General features: G+C 35.9%; 1 protein-coding gene across 3 annotated transcripts; it reads right to left on the bottom strand.

Moving 5' to 3' along the window:
* Positions 1 to 1,708: 1,708 nt before the first annotated feature.
* On the bottom strand, positions 1,709 to 18,262 carry LOC114025559 (recQ-mediated genome instability protein 1-like). Of its 3 annotated transcripts, XM_027839023.1 has the most exons (4): positions 17,931 to 18,262; positions 9,597 to 9,681; positions 4,283 to 4,431; positions 1,709 to 4,138 (listed from the first exon to the last, which is right to left on the bottom strand). In XM_027839023.1, exons 3-4 carry the CDS (start codon positions 4,400 to 4,402, stop codon positions 2,522 to 2,524), a joined length of 1,737 nt encoding a protein of 578 aa, XP_027694824.1. In that variant the 5' UTR covers positions 4,403 to 4,431; positions 9,597 to 9,681; positions 17,931 to 18,262; the 3' UTR covers positions 1,709 to 2,521. The 3 variants fall into 3 exon arrangements, with proteins under 3 accessions (XP_027694824.1, XP_027694822.1, XP_027694823.1); XM_027839021.1 differs by having other exon boundaries at positions 1,713 to 4,431; XM_027839022.1 differs by lacking the exon at positions 17,931 to 18,262 and adding an exon at positions 17,698 to 17,846 and having other exon boundaries at positions 1,713 to 4,431.
* Positions 18,263 to 18,317: the final 55 nt, after the last annotated feature.

Raw genomic sequence — 18,317 nt, forward strand, 5'->3', positions numbered from 1 at the left:
AAGCTATTTAGAGGACAGACAAGAGAGGGTAACAGCATGCAGAAGGGAGATCAAATAAGTGGCCACAGTAATAGTTCAGGAGAGATGTGGATTCCAAGAGAATTTAAATATATAGGATATGCTAAATAACTGACAATTTGAAGTGGAGGTACACACTAGTCATGGATCTTTTCACTGCAGATAAAATTTGCCTAACAACTATGCAGCTGTATTTCAGTTAAGTTTCATATTTTGTATTCTTCTATATACAAAAAGCATTTTCCAGACAGCAACAGTTGTATTTTTAAAAACTCATTATTCTCCTCTGTATCCTTTCCCTTAGTTATCTCCTCTGGCTTTTCTACTTCAAGATCTCCTTTAGAGATCTGAAAGGGAAGAGTACTGACATCTAGGACTAGAAATTATGGTGACAGATTAGGTCACATCAGTTAAAAAGCTGAAACTTAGTTTTTATAGGAGTATACTGTTCTTCAGGTCACTGGTCTATATTTTTTATATATCATACTGTATTGTACCTTAGTCACTTGAAGGCCAAGGCATTGCAAATAGAGAACAATGTATTCCTTTTTCCAGGTCTGTGAATATTAAAAGGCTCTAATGTTTAAGAATGGCACAAACATGAATATACCAGGTTATACAACCCCAATATATATAAATTCCAATTTACAAAACATCCACTGAGGGAGAAGAGAGGTGATGATCCATTTTATAATGGGCTTCTTTGCTTTATAAAATATTTGCCATCAGATTCCTTGAAGTAACAACCTCTCTTGATATATTTAATATTTTTTTTTTACTTATAAAAAGCTTTATATACAGGTTCCAGGAATACACTATACATAAACTGTGACACAGCTATTTTTTATTATGTATCTAGAATACTGTAAGGCAGGCAAAATTGAAAAGGGGTTCCCAAAACATACTTGAATGCAAAAACAATTGTTGGAATTTGTTAAAAGGCAGATTTTGAGGGCAGAAACCATTTTACTAAGTTTATTTGGTAAATTAACTATTGGTCACATGATAAATTGACAGACACTATGTATTTATCACCTCCACTTGGTTATAAACTCCTTTAAAGAGGTGAGATAGTGTGATCCAGAGTGGTCTGTATTCAAAGGACTTGAGTTTCCATCCCAGCTCTGTCACTTACTACCTACATGACCCTGGGCAATTCACCTAATTTCTCTGGGCCTCAGCTTCCTCAATCTGAAAATGAGAATGTAAGATTAGATAATCTCTGAGGTTCCAATCTCATTTTATCTTCCTCTCTCTTCTAACATCTAGCACAGTACACTACTCATAGGAGATACAATGTTTATTTAATTGGTCAGAGGTTATGTTAAATCATTGTATGCCCAAACTTAACTAACCTGGCACAAAATTCAGCACCAGAAAGTGGACTTTTCCTGAGGCACTCTCTTTTACTTTCAATGGCTGACTCCATAAGCCCCCACTAAAGTAACCACTACAAAGTTAGGAACCAACAGAATTCTATTGTATATCAACATTATTAATGATGATATATTAGTTAACACAAATCTAACCAAATCAGTAAGTAAAAATGACCTGTTTTAAGAGTTCATTGTTAAAATTTTACTCCCATTAAAAAAATAAAAAGAAATTAGGTTTATTTTTTATTTCTTATACATAGTCAATGTTTTAAAATTTAAGGCATATTTATAATTTTTGAAAAGATTATTTTCTCTTTTAAAAACAAAGGTTATGATAGCAAAACTGAAAAGATGAAAAAAACTCAGCAAAATCATGTATACCTTTATAATTTTTAGTTTAAATAGTCAGCACCACCTATAAACAAAGATGAAAAGCTTATTTTTATCCAACATGCTAGCAGTCCCTGAATTTGAATATTAACTTTTCAATACCATTTGAAAATAGAACATCTTTCAAAATAAGGTTTTTTTGTAATAATTTACTCTTTTTCATATATAACATTGCAAAGTTTACCTTTCATATCACAAAAACAAGAACCAGAAAACTAAAAATGAAGAGAGTAACTTCAATCTGAAGTTACAATCTGAAGTACCAACACTTGGTACCCTGGGATTACATCAATTTTTTGTAAGAAAAGACAAGTAATTTCTGTTTAAAACATTAAATACTTTAAGATGAACCTATTTTACTTATGATTTTCAATTTTTATTAATACAACCCAGCACTAACATTCATATAACACTAAAAATCATTTCGGTTGACAAAGCACAAATGCTTATCAGAAGTGATGGATAACAAAAATCAGCTTCTTGTTTAAACTTTTTCTTTCAGATAAGTGTCTTTTTTTTACCCTTAAAATTAAAACAGGTTGGGTTTTTTTTATTACACCAAAATTAGTTTTGGATCTTTACTCTTTTTATTCCCAAAAATGAAATAAAAGAGAACACTAAAGATGTCAACATTTGCCTTTTAGATAAAATCCTAGAAACTTGTGTTTTCAATTATTTTTTATTATTGTTCTGGTAGGTTATCTATTCAAAAGTTATGGATTTATTAAAAATTGATGTTACTTATTCAAGCGTCTCTTTAAGCTTTCTAAGTCTTCCATATTTACATCCTGCAGAACTGATACTATGCCTTTAGACAAGGAAGGATTAAATGTGATGGTCATCAGACAGCACAAGTCTATTAGAGCTCTCTGACATTTCTGTAAACCTTCCTGGAATTTTTTACGCTGAATAGCATCTTTTTTTAACTGTTTCATTTCTGATACTGAAAACCCAATCATATTTGTTAGTATTTCATCTGCAAAAGTCACATCTAGATAAGCAGTACCATCAGAAATTTTTGCAGTTATACTCCAAAAGCCACCATCACATGAGAGATTTCCAGTTAAGGTTACAATAAATGCTTTGACTTTCACAGTTGTTACTTCATTGAGATTTCTGGCTAATAGGACAGAAATGTAAGTAAAAGGTGGAGAATCCAAATCGACAGTAACAGAAATTCGATCCATGTTGTTCTCTAATGATATTAAAGAACAGGGATATCTATAACTGCTTTCATTATTGATTTCTGAAACTAGCTTTGGTACATTAACCAGTTCTGTTTTCAATGTTTTATCATTTACTATATAGTTTTCTAAATTGCTAATAGGGGGTTTAATTTTCTCATATATTCCTGAGTTCTTATGTTTAACTATGAAATCCTGAGGCAGGTGTGCATTATTTTCAAATGACAAAATACTGCTGGGATTTTGATCTCTACCAGATAGATAACTAAAAGATTTGTCTTTACTGATTATTTGTTCAAACAAAATCTTTTCATTCTGAACATTTTTTTCATTTGTATTAACCAAAGAAAAATCCTCTGTAATATTACGTTTCTGTGAATGTCTCTCTATATTTTTATCACTGCCTCTGTTCAATGTCAATGAATTCCTTTCTTCTGTTTCCTGAAGTTCCTTCTGGACAGTTTCCTCTAAAAACAAGACATCCTCTAGTGAAAAATCATCTAAATCTCCTTCAGCGAAATTTACAGATGGATTTGGTAGGTCTTCATCTCTTCCTGGTGAAATGATAGAAAGTCCTGAGCTAGTAGTTACACTGCTGATAGTGTTTGAAATACAGCTTCTGCTAAAATACCCACTTTCTGAAGGAGTGTCATTATTGACCACTACTGACTCATCATTTTCATCAAGGCTTGCTAGGAGTTCTGCATCTGAAGGTTCTAATGCTGGCTCTAGTCCATCTTCAAGTGCAGGAATGCATTGGCCGTGATTTGGTCTGGTTGGAGTTAAAGAATCAGGCTCTCCAATTAGTCTTGCAAGTACTCTTTCTTGGGCATGTTCTTCAACAAGAGCATCCACTTCACCTCCTAGAATCTTCACATTTTCCGGTTTTAGCAAAAGAACACCAAGACGGTAAGAAATATTTCCATGAATGAGGATTTTTGTACCTGGAGGAATAGTATGATGAAGAGCTGGAATGGGTTGATATTCCATGCCTTGTATTTGCCTAACTCCATCAGTTATCTGCAACATTAGCATTCGTGTAGGATTTGCTTCCCAAGGCTTTAAGGATATTTGTGTTTCAGCTGTTACTTGATCATTTGACCTGTTCAATCCTCTCAACTTTTGTAACTGGGAATACACAGGCTGACTAACATCAACCAATGAATTAATCTGTAAAGAATAAAAACCACTTAGCTCTCCTTTTGGAACTTCCAAAATCTTATCAGGTAAAATGGGATACTCCAAATCTCTTAGATCAGTAAGAAGCCATTGGTCAAACACTTGTTTATTAATTTGAGCCTGAGTCAAACTTACATCATTATTTTCTTCTTGAATCCAATTAATACAAGCTTCTAGCCATGTCATGGGTACTTTAATATGCCATGCAGAGGAAAGCCAAGTTTCCACTCTTATTGCAACACTAGATATATTCATTTTTAAAATTAGTGTCCTGCATCAATGTCCTGAAAAGAAGCAAAAAAAAACAAAAACATTTCAATCATAATAGTGAATAATATTCTTCCATTCTCTAGGTTGCACATTTCAATCAGATTCCAAAACCAAGTATTTTTAAGACATCCTTTTTTTTTAGCATATTAAATTTTCTTGATTTTCCACATATTTATAATTCAAAACAAAAAAGTAATCAGACTTCAATCATCGAAAATGTAAGTCTCCAATACCAGAGAACAGATGCTGAAATGCACTTTCCTCTTCTCATTAGAGCAAAGGGTTCTGCCAGTGTGGAATGCTGCAGACATTGTCAGATGCAGTCATTTTGTCAAATGATTTTTGTTATAAGAAAAGGTTTGATTTTGGGAAGAAGTTGGATATGGCAGGTATGAAGAAATTAGTGTGACATAAAAAGGTTATCAATAAAACAAATAAGAAAAATACATATAAAATAAAATGCAGCTCTCTTGAAACAATGCTAAAGCTAAAAACAGGATCACTAAATTTGTAATATTTAACACCAAAACAATGGCATAAAGATCTTCAAGATGAACTCTACTGAGCTCAAGAAGCGCCACTGATTTAAAAGGATTTTTCAAATTTACAACCATCCTACAGAATAGGGGTATCAGTCTCCCACTGTTGACAGAATATGGAGTCCTAGTCTTCTGCTATAAAAACTTACCTCCTTCCTCATGAGTAACAAGGCTTTCAGCTATGGTTTATATATTTTTAATATACCCATTGGGAATTTATTTATCCAAGTTATTTCTCATCCTTTGCTGTTCAGAAATGGCTATGGGGATAAGATATGCTGTTACAGAAATAGCTATTCACCTAAACTGCTGGGTGTGGTGGATGTTAGCAAATTGGCAGCAGGGTGGGGCAAAAAAGGAGGTCTATAAGGAGCCTACCCATAAGCGAAAGCCAGGGCTATCCTTCACGTAAAGAGATCCATACTTTATGCTAGCTCTAAGGCAAGAACAATATATATTTTTGCTGTTCTCGAACTGTTCAGCTTGAAATTAGTACGATTCTGCACAACAGTAGTATATCCTGATCTTGCTAGTGACATAAAAGCATCTACTTTAATATTTGTTGAATTGCTTTCCAAAAAGCAGCTGAGGAAAACACTATATACTTCAATGAGAATCCCCCTTGACCAGTCGTCAAGTTTTTGTTATTCTATATCTGTAACATCTCTTGAATTTGTCCTCTTCTCTCTACTCTCATAGTTGATGTTAGTTGTTTCAGTTGTGTCTGACTCTTAAAACTCTATTTGGGCTTTTCTTGGCAAAGGTACTAGAGTGGTTTGCCATTTCCTTCTCCAGTTCATTTTACAGATGAGGAACCTGAGGCAAACAAGGTTAAATGACTTGCCCAGGGTCACACAACCAATAAGTGTATAAGGCCAGATTTGAAATCAGGAAAATAAGTCTTCCTGACTTTCAGGTCCAGTACCCTATACTGTGCCACCTAGCATCCCCTACTCTTATAGACACCACCCTAATTATAACAGCCTCCTAATTAGTCTCCCTGCCTTAAAAAATGTCTATGGAAATCAGTTTTATTCAATTAAACATTTATTGGGGCTCACTATGAAAAAGGCACAAAGCTAGGAGCTAAGATACAACCACAGGCTTGATCCAGGACCTCCAAATACAGCTTTCATCATAGCTCACAAGCCAACCAAGGTACTTCCCACTACCCATCTTAGCAACAAAAAACCCAATACAATTCCTAGGAATGAGAACAAAAGAAGTATCTCCCACTAATTAAAGAGAAATGAAATAAAACTACAAAGATTTCCTAGGCATGTCACTCTGTCTGCTTTAGCTTCCTCCACTATAAAATGGGAATAATAATAGCACCCTCCTCCCAGGGTTGTTGCAAGAGTAAAATGAGATCTTTATGAAGTACTTTACAAACCTTAAAATGCTACATAAATGCTAGCTATCATTGTTATTATTATTAAAATAACAACAACAAAGTAACTTAAGGTTGTGGAGTGGAGGAAAGGAAGGGAAATGGTGATTATCATAAAATAAACATTTCAAGTAAAGGGGAAAAAGAATCTCAAGGATGATGTATGGTTGGAGGTATATTTTTACTAATGGGTATGAAACCAATGGATTTCATCTTTTTCTTGTAATTCCTTCAAAATAAGATACTGTACTAACATAGGTGAACTAGAATTCCCTATAAACATTGCTACATAAATGTATTTCCATTAAAAGTAACTAGTCAAATTGCTTAGATGTAAATTTAAGTTTTCAAATTTGAAAACTGATAAAGAAATGGCTGTCAGAAAACCTCCAAATTATGGTCATGATTAAGGAAAACACAATTTCTTGAGGGGAAAAATTAAGATCTTTATATTTATATAATGATGTGCCTATCAGCACTGAATTCAGGAGATAGGAAGGACTCCTATTCAATGTGAATGTAGTAAATTTTGTAGAGTCAAACAAGCAGGCCTCCCTAAGAGAAATTCACATTGTCTTGAGATGGTGACAAATAGTTCCTTAAATAAATTAATCAAATAAATGAGCAAAACATCTTTCATAAAAGACCAACAAAACCAAAAACTTTTCATACTTCTACTTCTTCATCTGCAAAATGGGAGTACCATCTGCCCTTATTTAACTAATGAGGATTAAAAGATGCCTTTAAAGCTTTCACTCCTCTGAGTTGAATGCTATATGCTATTTTATATTTGTGGTACATGTTTTAGAATTGTTCTATCACATCGTTTTATACCCAAATGTTTAAGCTAGAAATGTTTCATTTGCCATCCAACTTTACTTAGTTACTTAAAATTATAAAGAAAAATTGAGGAAGAAGCTAAATTGCATCCTAAGCCTTGATTGAGAGCTTTAATTCAATCACTTAGTATAGTGTTCTTGAAGGGTACACCCCAGAATTTCATTAGGTGTGCCCTGAAGCTATGGAACATACACCTGAAATGGGTCATGCATATGCACAAGCCTCTCACCCAATTCAATGGAATTTAACACTTGTAATCACATTCCCCACTTTCCCACAGCCCTCCAGATACTTAATGACAAAGAATACTATGCCATGAGCAAAAACCGTTTGAGAACTATTGACTTAAGATCTACTTTAACATTGCTTTTATTCCTAATATTTTACTACAAAGGGTTTTATAATCTTAAGAAGGCAAATCATAGCTTCTACAAGAATAGTATAATAAGCTTAGACTTGCCTTAACACAATTTTTAAAAAAAATTATGAAAGCAGTTTAAATCTTTCCATAAAGTTTTTAAAATTTTATGTAATAAGCTATATTTAAGAGATACATGATCTACTGAGATAGTTTCTAAAAGTTGCTGATTGCTACATGCTCCTAAGGCAACTCAACTGAGAACACTCTCCTTCTTCATCTCCACTCCTGGCTTCCTTAAAGTCCACCAGCTAAAACCTCACCTTCTACAGGAAGCCTTTCCAAATCACCTTTAATGCTAATGCCTTCCCTCTGTTGATTATCTCCAATTATCCTGTATATATCTTATTTCTACAAAGTTGTTTGCATGCTGTCTCCCCTATTAGACAATGAACCCCGAGAACAGAAACTGTTTTCTTTGTATCACAGTGCTGCTTAGCACGGGCCTGGCACATACTGCTTAATAAATAACTGATGACTTGACTTAATTAGGTAATGAACCAAATTCATCTTACCAGCTCCCAATTTAAAAAATAAGAGAAAAATAAACAACAACTTAGTGGAGGAAAGGGGAAATGAGGTCGAGTTGCGAACTCTGTAGTACCTTCATTCTCCTCTTCCCAAGTGATCACAAAGAAAAGCAAAGAACCATCAGACATCTAGTCTCTTTCCACTGAAGTTGTTCTCCTGAGAACTGACAAGCCTCATAGCAGAACTGCTGAGGCATTTAAAGTTGATAGTACGTAGGCGGCAGTCTTTGAAGCCAAACTAGCCCACCTGAGAGAGTTGGTACAAAGGTTTTTGACTAAATCAAGATAATCTGCCCAAAAGTACTTTGAGTTTGGGTCAGAACAACATATAACTAGAAACTACATTTGAAAACTAAAAATCAAGGTGAAGTGAAAGGAAATTAGTTAGAAAGATACAAAATTGTACCTTGCCATCTTATTTCCTTAAAAAGTTTGTTTTAATTTTAGAATCTAAAAGAATTACCCATCTCAGTAGTCAAAGCTACTTAAGAGACATATTAACAAAGAGGCATATTTTAATAATAAAATGTTAGTACTAGAACATTGACTATAAATCCTTTTGATCTTCTATCAAAGTATGAGCCTTACAGGTTTGTGCCTAGGATACCATCAACACTAGCTAATGTAACATTGTGCCCAAACTGCAGTTCAAACCTAACTTGAAAAAATAAGAGAAAATAATGTTAAAGCTATAAGTCTTTAGAGAACATTAGCCCAATTGCAACTTCTTTCCAAGAAGAAATGGAGGCCCACAGAGTTAAATCACCTTGCCCAAGGTCACAGAGCTAGTTAATTGGTAGAGCCAGAGTTCAAACATCACATGTCTACAAAAATATTTTTCTTATCCTTAGATACATCAGTGACCAACTATGAATAAGCAATTCAATTCAAAAAATATTTACTGAATGTTTACTAAGTGTAAGGCACTATGTGCTGGATGCAGAGGACACAAAGAGAAAAAGCCCCTGCCCTCAATGAAATTACCTCATATAGTAAGTGCTGCAGGTGACTTTTTCAATATCTGTCAACACTTTTACTTCTCTATGGCCTGGTATCTTTTAGGCTTAGTATAATCTTTGAAACTAGAATCAAGCCTTGCCTAAGAACTGTGAAGTACATAATCTAATCTGCCAAGAGTATACTTTCATTAGCAATGGCAAAGAGGCAAATTGTTCATCTCACATGTCACAACCATAATCAAGCCCTTTATATCATTTTTATTATGCTACAGATCACCAAGAAATACTTTAGTGGCTCTCAGCTATAGGCTATTTTCTACCCAATCCTGTTCTCTACTTGATAGATACTGCTATTGAGAAAGAAGGGAGGAGGGGGTGAGAGGAGGATTGGTCAGATTAAGGTCTGAAATAAAAACAAGCATAACTCTTTGAGTGAAGATCATCTAGAAGGAAGGAAAGTTATCTAAAGTATGATAGAGAAATGTAAAATAGTAGCATCTTACCTTTGGAAAACTTTTGACTTTCAAAGTAAATTCCTATTTATCATCTCATTTGTTTATTGAACTGAAGCAGATCCTTAGAACAAATCTGTAAAGGGAGGAAGGGCTGGTATTATAATTCTTATTTGACAGCATCAAAAAACTACCTCACAGAGATTTCGACTTCCTTAAATCCACAGAGCCAGTGAGTGATTAGAAGCAGCCTGCATATTCGAAATCCTGTACAGCTAGATGGCTCAAGTGCACGGAGCCTGGAGTCATGAAGATCTGAGTTCAAATATGACCTGACACACTTATTATAGCTGTGTGACCATGGGCAAGTATCTTTGCCAAGAACCCTCCCCCCAACCCCCCAAAAAGGAGATGAGGAGTTGGACTAGAATGAACAACAGCTTTCACTTGACCCTATGGGGGGGAGGGGGAGGAGGAGAGTATATGGTTGTTACTTAACAACATCCAACTTTTTAAACAACTAGCACATATGAGAAGCTACTTCCAACCCCCCCCCCCAACATTCGAATTCTCTTCTCCTTCACTCCTTTAAGGTCACAACCACTAATCTCTTCCCAACCTAAGCCTTCACCCTAAGACTAAGGCTTTATTAGGAACAACATCCCCAAGTCCTCATCTCCCTGAAGCCAGGTCAATATGGAAAAGGGGGAGTAAGAGTTGAGGGTGGCAGAACACCTATCTAGTAGAATTTAAAATGTACTTTTTCATGGAAATAATGCTTATAAATTAGGGTTTTTAACTTGGTGTCAATGGACCCCTCTGGCAGCCTGGTGAAGTCCATGGAGCCTTTCTTAGAATAATATCTTTAACTGCATAAAACAAAATATAGAATTACAAAGAAAACCAATTATACTGAAATTTAGTTAACAAAATATTTTAAGAAACATATTCATGGGACCCCAAGTTAAGAATCCCTACTACAAATGGTGATTTGTTTCCACAGAGATATTAGTACTATCATGTTCAGCTATATTATGGTTTAAATAGACTTTTAGCGATGTGCCTGCTAACTTCCTCTTTATTTCTACAGAAAAATAAGTTTCAGGTTACAAACAAACTTAAAAACTTTAATAATGCAACCTCTGATCTCATCTGCTTCTTACTTATTTCAAAGATATGATTTCACTGGCAGAGAAAAAATTCTATAATATTATTAAAGGGATGATTTGTGAACCTTTAGAAATAAAAGCAATGATCACTAAAAGCTAATACACCTTCATTAAAAATAGGTCATGAAAGCCTAACCTCACATCCTTTTTTTTTTAATATGTTATTGGACCTATTAAAATACTGCTGTAAATGTAACACACTTAGACTTTCACAAAGCTTTCTATGGACAAAACTAATAGGAACTATCATGTGCCAGGCCAAAAAAAACCCCAAAAAAACCAACAATCCTCACTTTCAAGTAGATAAAGAGTTAATTCAGCATTAATTAAATGACCAGGCACAAAGAAGAGTCATTAATAAGTCTAGTTCAACTTCAAAAGAAGTCTCTAGCAAAGTATTTAGAGTCTTTGGTGAGTGGCTATAATTTTATCAGTGATTTAGATGAGGGATATAATTCCATGCTTCATCCAATTTACACATTACAAAGGCTAGGGAAAGGTAACTAAGGCTGGATTTCAGGTTCCCCCCCCAAAATCTGGAGTTCTTGATGTCCAAGAGGATGGGCATAATTGAGCCTAGCTCCCCAGCTCCACTCCCAAAAAAGGCACCAAATAAAGAATGAAGAACAATGGATGGAACTTGCAGAGAGACAGATTTAAGTTTGATATAAAGGGTAAAAACTTCCTAACCATTAGAGCTGCACAAAATTGGAACTGGCTGTTTCAGGAGGTAACAGATTCCTCTTTACTGTTTTAGAAAGGATTCTTGTTCAGGCACAGACTTGAACTATTAAGTTCAATATATAAAAATCCTTCCATAAAAAAAATTTACATTTCAAAATAATTATCTGCTTTACAAAAGAATTTATTCCAGGGATCTTTAAATAGAAAACTCTTCTAGTATATTTAAATTATTTCATTTACACAACTTTTCAGAAACATTATTGCATAATGCAAGACATATACTGCTGTTTGTCATAAATGTACCACTGAGACAATTTTTTTTTATAAACAAGGTTAGCTATAACAATATTTGTGTATATATAAAATCTCATATTAACATAGGCTTGAGTGGATCCTGCAATTTAATCAAAATCCCATTCAAATACGTCTATTATACTATAAAGTAGTGTAGGAATACAGTGTATTTATAAACGTTATCAGTGATGTTTTGCTGGTTTCAAAGCAAAGATGGCCATACAAGTCGATGCTGTTTTGTCCAGAAACTATATCTGAATGCTAAGTAAGATATCCTTAATAAAATGAAACATATTTTTCAAAGTGTCATGTTGGCTCTGAAGTTTCACAAATTGGTTTCTTTTAGACAAAGAGTGCTAGCTCATACAATCATGGTGCCGTAAGAAGAGTATCGCTCTGGCAGAGTTCATTGGATGCTTCCCATTAGCACCTTAACTAGGTAATGAGAGCCTGAGGGGCTTAAGTTTGTACACACTTTTAGTCCCCTATATTCAGGGATCACACTCTTCCTCATTATGTGCCTGCATTAAGTAGCACTTCTACAGCAACAGCTAAAGATCTATGGAAAGAAGCCTACAGCCCAGGGGCCAAGAGACCTATCACTGAATAATCCCTAGTAGATTTAGCACCAAAAGTCTAGAAAACCACTAACAGAAAAGATTCAAATGATTTAAACCTAATCACATTTTTTAAAAATCATCATTATTTTAAGACAAAAGGAGTTTTCATTTTATCTACTGAGATATTATAATGGTATTCAAAAAGACAGGATTTGATTTGTAGATCAAAAGAAAAATGTTATCTAATAATTTAAGTGAAAGTGATATAATTTATTATTAATTACCATGTTACTATAGAATTTATTATTATGAAATAATTTTAAAATTATAGTGTAGTAAACAAGATACATTCTAAAAATGAGGGTTGGGGTAAGAAAATCAAGCAGTATTGTCTAATTTAGGACAAAGAAAAGTAAATAGGTAAATTCTTTCATTAATTGCTTTCTTACATCACTAGTCTTCTATAAAATTTCCTAGACTCTTTCCTCTCACTCCCTCTTTCTGCAATAGCAGTAGAAGCAATGGGTTGAAAAAACCTAGTTACTAGTCTGGTGATTCAAATGAGAGATAGAGTTAGTCACCTACTCTTAACCAAAAAGAAAAAAATTAAGAGTTAACACATATGAATAGTTTGGGATTTTTTTTTAAACAGATAAACAGTTAGTTATAAATACTAAAAAGGCAATATTGCAATCCATATAAGTAATCATCTTCACTCTACACTGGATGCAAGGTTTCCTGCAAAAGTAATAAAGAAACAGAAAATGATCTGGATACACAAAGGAAACCAGGAAAATCCTCTCAGCCATGAACCGTTTTAGTCATACTGAATTTAAAGGAGAGTTGGATATTTTTAAGTTAGCTTTACATAACCCAATTCTTGTTCGAAATTTTAAAAAAGCACGTCATTTTAGCTGTACTACATAACCCTTTGCAGTGTTGTTACATAAAAATACTACTCAACGTTAAAGGCACAACTTCTCCATACATAATCCGTCTGCTTACCAAAAAAAAAATCAAAGTTAATATTTACTTTCTATCTATCTACTTCAGCGATGTTGAGAACAAGTGAAGGTACAGTAGGTACCACCATACTTCATTTATTCAGCTTCAGAAGCTAAGAAGCAATTCCACATAAGATGCTTATTTTCCAAATTAACTGAAGCTTACAGCTTTACCCCAAGACAATTTTGTTAATAATTTGGACAGAAATGCTTCTAACTAAACTAAAACTAAAAATCCCTGCCTTCTTAAACAATATGAAGAAAATAACCTTTTGATTAACTCAGGAGTTAGTCTTTAAGCCTTTGCTGACCCCCCAGCATCTTGCATTTGTCACATATATACACTGACACATGCACGCACGAGTACACACACACACATATACATATAGAAACACACATATACACATATACATAAACATAGATGTATATATTACATAAATATGTTTTGCACCAATAAAATTTAAACTCTTTGAGAGCTGAGACTCATTTTTTTTTTGTATTCCCAGCACCTAGTACAATGCCTGGCACATAACAGAAACTTAATAAATGCTTGTCGATTACAATGAATATCAATTAACATACTATGCTGTCATACCTGGACTAGGTCATGAGCACCTGAGATAAATGTCTATCTGTCATATAAAAAATGGCCCAGATAGGCATTTTTGGTTCTTTTGTATTCTCTCATCAGTGGTCACTCTTATTAGGTGACTGCATCACGGTATGCACAATATGACTGAATCAAGCAGCACTTCTAATCTGCTATGTATATGGACTGAGTCAAATAAACACATTGTTAGAACTTCTGTAATATGAGTGAATATATAAATGAGAATCTCTCATATAAGTACATAAACTTTAAAGCAATTATTTTAGCTTCTTGTAGATATTCTTCATTTCAGATTCTCAGCTATGTTCCAAGTAGCTAAAGCTGCTGGACAGTGACAATGTAGTTTCAGTGGTCACCTAGGAGCTGCTTATCATAAAAACCAGGAAGCTAAATCCTTATGCATAAATTTTTTTTAGCCTAGTATCACTGACACAATGGGTCAATGATTCCAAATTATCAAGTTATAAAAACATCTCAGTATTACCTAAAAAATATTTTTCCTATCTCTTCTTTGTTTTCTTCCAATCACAGTTCCCAGAATTCCCGCCCAAACCAAACACTTGGATCTGTTTCTGTTCTATCACAGAAAAATACCACAACCATGTAAAATTATTTGTCAGTCATCATCAATTCATTCAAGTTCCAAAGCAACGAAGTGATCATAACAGAGTTCACTTCATTATTAACGAAGTCCTTGAGTGAGCAATGATGCACAGCTTTGGGAATAAATGCTTGAACATAAAAGATGAGGAATGAGGAAGAAAGGCAAAAGTTTCTTGATGCAAAGAATAAACCAAAGGATGAAAAGAATCCTAGAAAAGAAGAAGGAACACAGGAGAAAAATTAGTTCCTATTTACACAGCTAGTAACTAACCTTTTCCATATTCTTATTACTTCCTTTTCCCTGCTTTACAGATCTAGGTAGTGCAGTAAGTAGAATCATGTTTTAAAAAATACAGTGGAAGTTATGTTTTTCCACAAAATAAAGTCACAGCATTTCAGAATTGGAAAGTACCTTCCTGATCACCTAAGCCCCTCAGTCCTTTTGCACCAAAGGAACTGAGGTGTCAAAGAACTGAAGTGATTTGCCCACAGGTCAGAGGGCAAATTTTTGGCAAGAAATGGAACAGAACCTCCTACTATATCTTTTTGGTTATAGGGATGGGTAAAGGAGAAAAGGAATTAAGGGCAGAAAAATATATACCTTGAAAATTAATATTTAATTTCTTCCTTTTTAAAATGTACCAAATTATATTCAGCATTTATTTTTATTAAAAGACCTTGGTCAAATCATTTCACTTCTCTGGGTCTCAGTTTTCTCATCTGTAAAATGAAGCAACTGGACTAATTCTATAGCTAAATCATGTAGGCAAATCAATGTTCTTCTCTTTCCAATCTATAAAATGGGGTCAATAATATGTTAGAGTCAGAATTCAAACTCAGGTCTCTCTTGTCTTTTTCTACTATACCTGTCTACCTCCCACCTATTTCCAATATTCTGAGGAATAACTCATCAATTTTTTTAAAATGCCATAGAATTTTTGAACTGAAAGGGAACTTTGAACCCAATTAGTACAACCCATTATCAAACAAATGAAAAAACTGAGGCCTAGAAAAGGGAAGTGAGTTGCTCAAGGTTACCAAGGGAACTCCTGGCAGCAATATCCACCTTTATCAAGCATCTACTCTGTCCATTCCACCAGAAGTAACAAGCCTAAAGGACTAATGTCCTGAGTAATAATCTCTATCTTAAAAATCTGTACCAAACATTCAGCAAGTAATCAGATTACCTTCTTTAATTCCACATTTAAATTTTACCTTGCTAAAAAGACCTTGTACTCAAGGAGAGAGACAGAATCTTAAGCCTCACAGCCTCTCCATAATATCTGGAATTACTTTTAATCTATAGCAAATGCTAAATATTTAGTCATACAATTTTCCACCACTTCCTTATAGCATTGGTGCTTCACAAAATTCTTAGTATGCCATGGTTTCCTTTATTTCTCTTTTGTCACATTTTTTTACCAGCTAGGTAAAAGATGCAGGTAAATGGAGGTAACAAGGACAATATGCATTTCCAAATAAATCACACACACCAAAAAAAAAACTCAATTGCAGAGTACAAATGAAATCTCCAAAAATCCTGCACCACTCTTGGAATAACATCTATATCTACATAGTGACTGAGGCCTTACAAAGGATTTGATCCATTAAGATCCTGTAACGTATATTTTATTTCTCCCACTTTACAAATTAGGAAATTTAGGTTCTAAGGAACTAAGAGACTTGCCTGTGGTAACACAGATGACCAGTATCATAGTAGAGATTCAAACTAAGATCTCCAAGTCCAGGATTCACTACAAAAGATGTTCTACTTCTGGTAAAACAGGATAATCAGCTTCATTATTTTTTAACACACATTGATGCAAACAGTAGAATCACAGATTGTAAGAACTGGAAGGGACCCAGGAGGTCATTGTGCCTTAAAGTTTACCAAATGCTTTCCTCACAACAGTCCTGCAAGTCAAGAAATGCAAATATTCTCACTTTACAATGAGGAGATGGGGACTGAGAGAATTTAAGAGACTTGCCAAATACCAATCGTTCATAATCACACTGTTAAGTCCAAGATCCAAATATTCCAATTCTGGGTCCAAGGCTCTCCCTACTAGACCACTTATGTAAAGGATGGAATTAAGTCTGTACACATATTTCTATCTGGAGGTCATGGAGACAACCAGTTAGAAGTCTAGAAGTGAGACTAGGCAGGGAAGAAAATGGGGGGAAAAAGCAACACTATGGATTGGAAAATTTCAGATTTATTACATTAAGTTTAAAACCTTGTTTACAAGACAAATACAGAACTGAACCTCCATCAATTTAGGTGCACATAAGATGTTTTTGCCCAGAGCTCCAAGCAAAGCTTCCCATTTAAAGCTTGGGAACACTTTGTTCAACTGGTTTAAGAAAAATAGAAATTAACTTAAACTGTGAATTCCTGACAGCTGCCATTTTTTTTAAGTTGTAAGGTTTAATCATTGTGTGCTTTTATGTACTAGTGCAGGACTAACATTTACAAGGCTAAACTGTCACTGGGGGTTCTCCAGCACATTACCGTGACTAGAAACATAAATGACATTTGGTTAGCATGTTTTTATAAAATTCTGAGCTGTCCAATTACATTTGAAGTGATTGTAGTTGAGAAAAATATTTGCCAAGCACACACAAGACTCGATAGAATTTGGGCTCTACAACAACATAACCGGAGTCCAAAAATTTTTGTTAAAATTAATAATTATTAAGTCCAGGTAGAAACCTCAGTAAAAACCATTCTCCCAAGGTGGCCCAGTGCCTCGGGAAATGAGAACAAAGGTGTATAATTGCATCTTAAATGCAAATGTTTTAAAATGTAATAGAAAGACTGAAAAAGCACAACACTAACACACTGGAATTCCCTACAAGGAATGCTGAGAAACAAAAATCCAAAATGTAGAGGCCAGATTTCCCAGGGCCTTCTGTGGCTTTAGCTAAGGTACTAGGGCTCATCTCATTCTATCAGGCAGGGGTTGCGAACTGGGGGTCCGCGAACGTGGATGGGAAAAAATGACGTTTATTTTCACTACCCTTTGATTTCCTTTGTGCTCGCACGTATTTTACTTTATGTATTTATTTAAAACGCCATGCAGAGAATGAGCCCAGGCAAGCCTTAAACAAGGCTCAGCGCCCGAGCTGCGGAAGGAAGGCTTCCTCCGACTTCCAGCCTTAACGACTACCCCACGCCCCGAGGCCCGCCCGGCCCGGGGGCGCACGCCCCGAGGGAGGCGCCCGCACTTTCTGGGTCATTCTGAGCTCGGATCAGCAGCTTTTTCAAAGCCTCCGGCGGCTTCCTCTCCAACCGGGACGAAAAGAGTGCAGAGCTGGGCACACCCCGCGGCCTCTCCCCAAAACCGGCCCCGAACTCCGCGCGCCTGGAACCTGGCCACCCCCTCCCCCCAGCCCCAGGCCGGCCCGAGACCGAGGAGGCAGGGTGGGCGGCAGCGCGGGCCCGCCGCGCGCACACTTACCCTCCGCCACTGCGCAGCTCGAGGCCCCGCTGGGCAGGGGAGGGGGGAAGCGGAGCCTCGGCCCTGCCGTCACGCCCACCCGTCGCGCTGCCCGAGACCCCGGGCGGCAGCTCGGCTTACGTCTCCCCGCTGCACCGAAGCACAGCACAAGCCGCCACCCTGCGCGCCCTAACCCTTTTTTTCCTCTCTTTCTCTCCCCGTTTCGCGCCCTATTCGTCTCGCGGCCCGCCGCAATCGGGAGCGAGCAAACGAACGAGCACGCCCAAGCTCATCCACCCTGTTCCTCCTCCCCCCCCCCCCCGGCTGTAACTCCCCCAAATTGCAAGCTCACGCGGCAGGGGCGCCCCTCCCCCCACGCCCTGTTCCTTTGCCACCCCCGCGCGCGAG

Source organism: Vombatus ursinus, unplaced genomic scaffold (assembly GCF_900497805.2).
Source record: "Vombatus ursinus unplaced genomic scaffold, bare-nosed wombat genome assembly UNPS02014832.1, whole genome shotgun sequence".
Classification (NCBI taxonomy): domain Eukaryota; kingdom Metazoa; phylum Chordata; class Mammalia; order Diprotodontia; family Vombatidae; genus Vombatus; species Vombatus ursinus.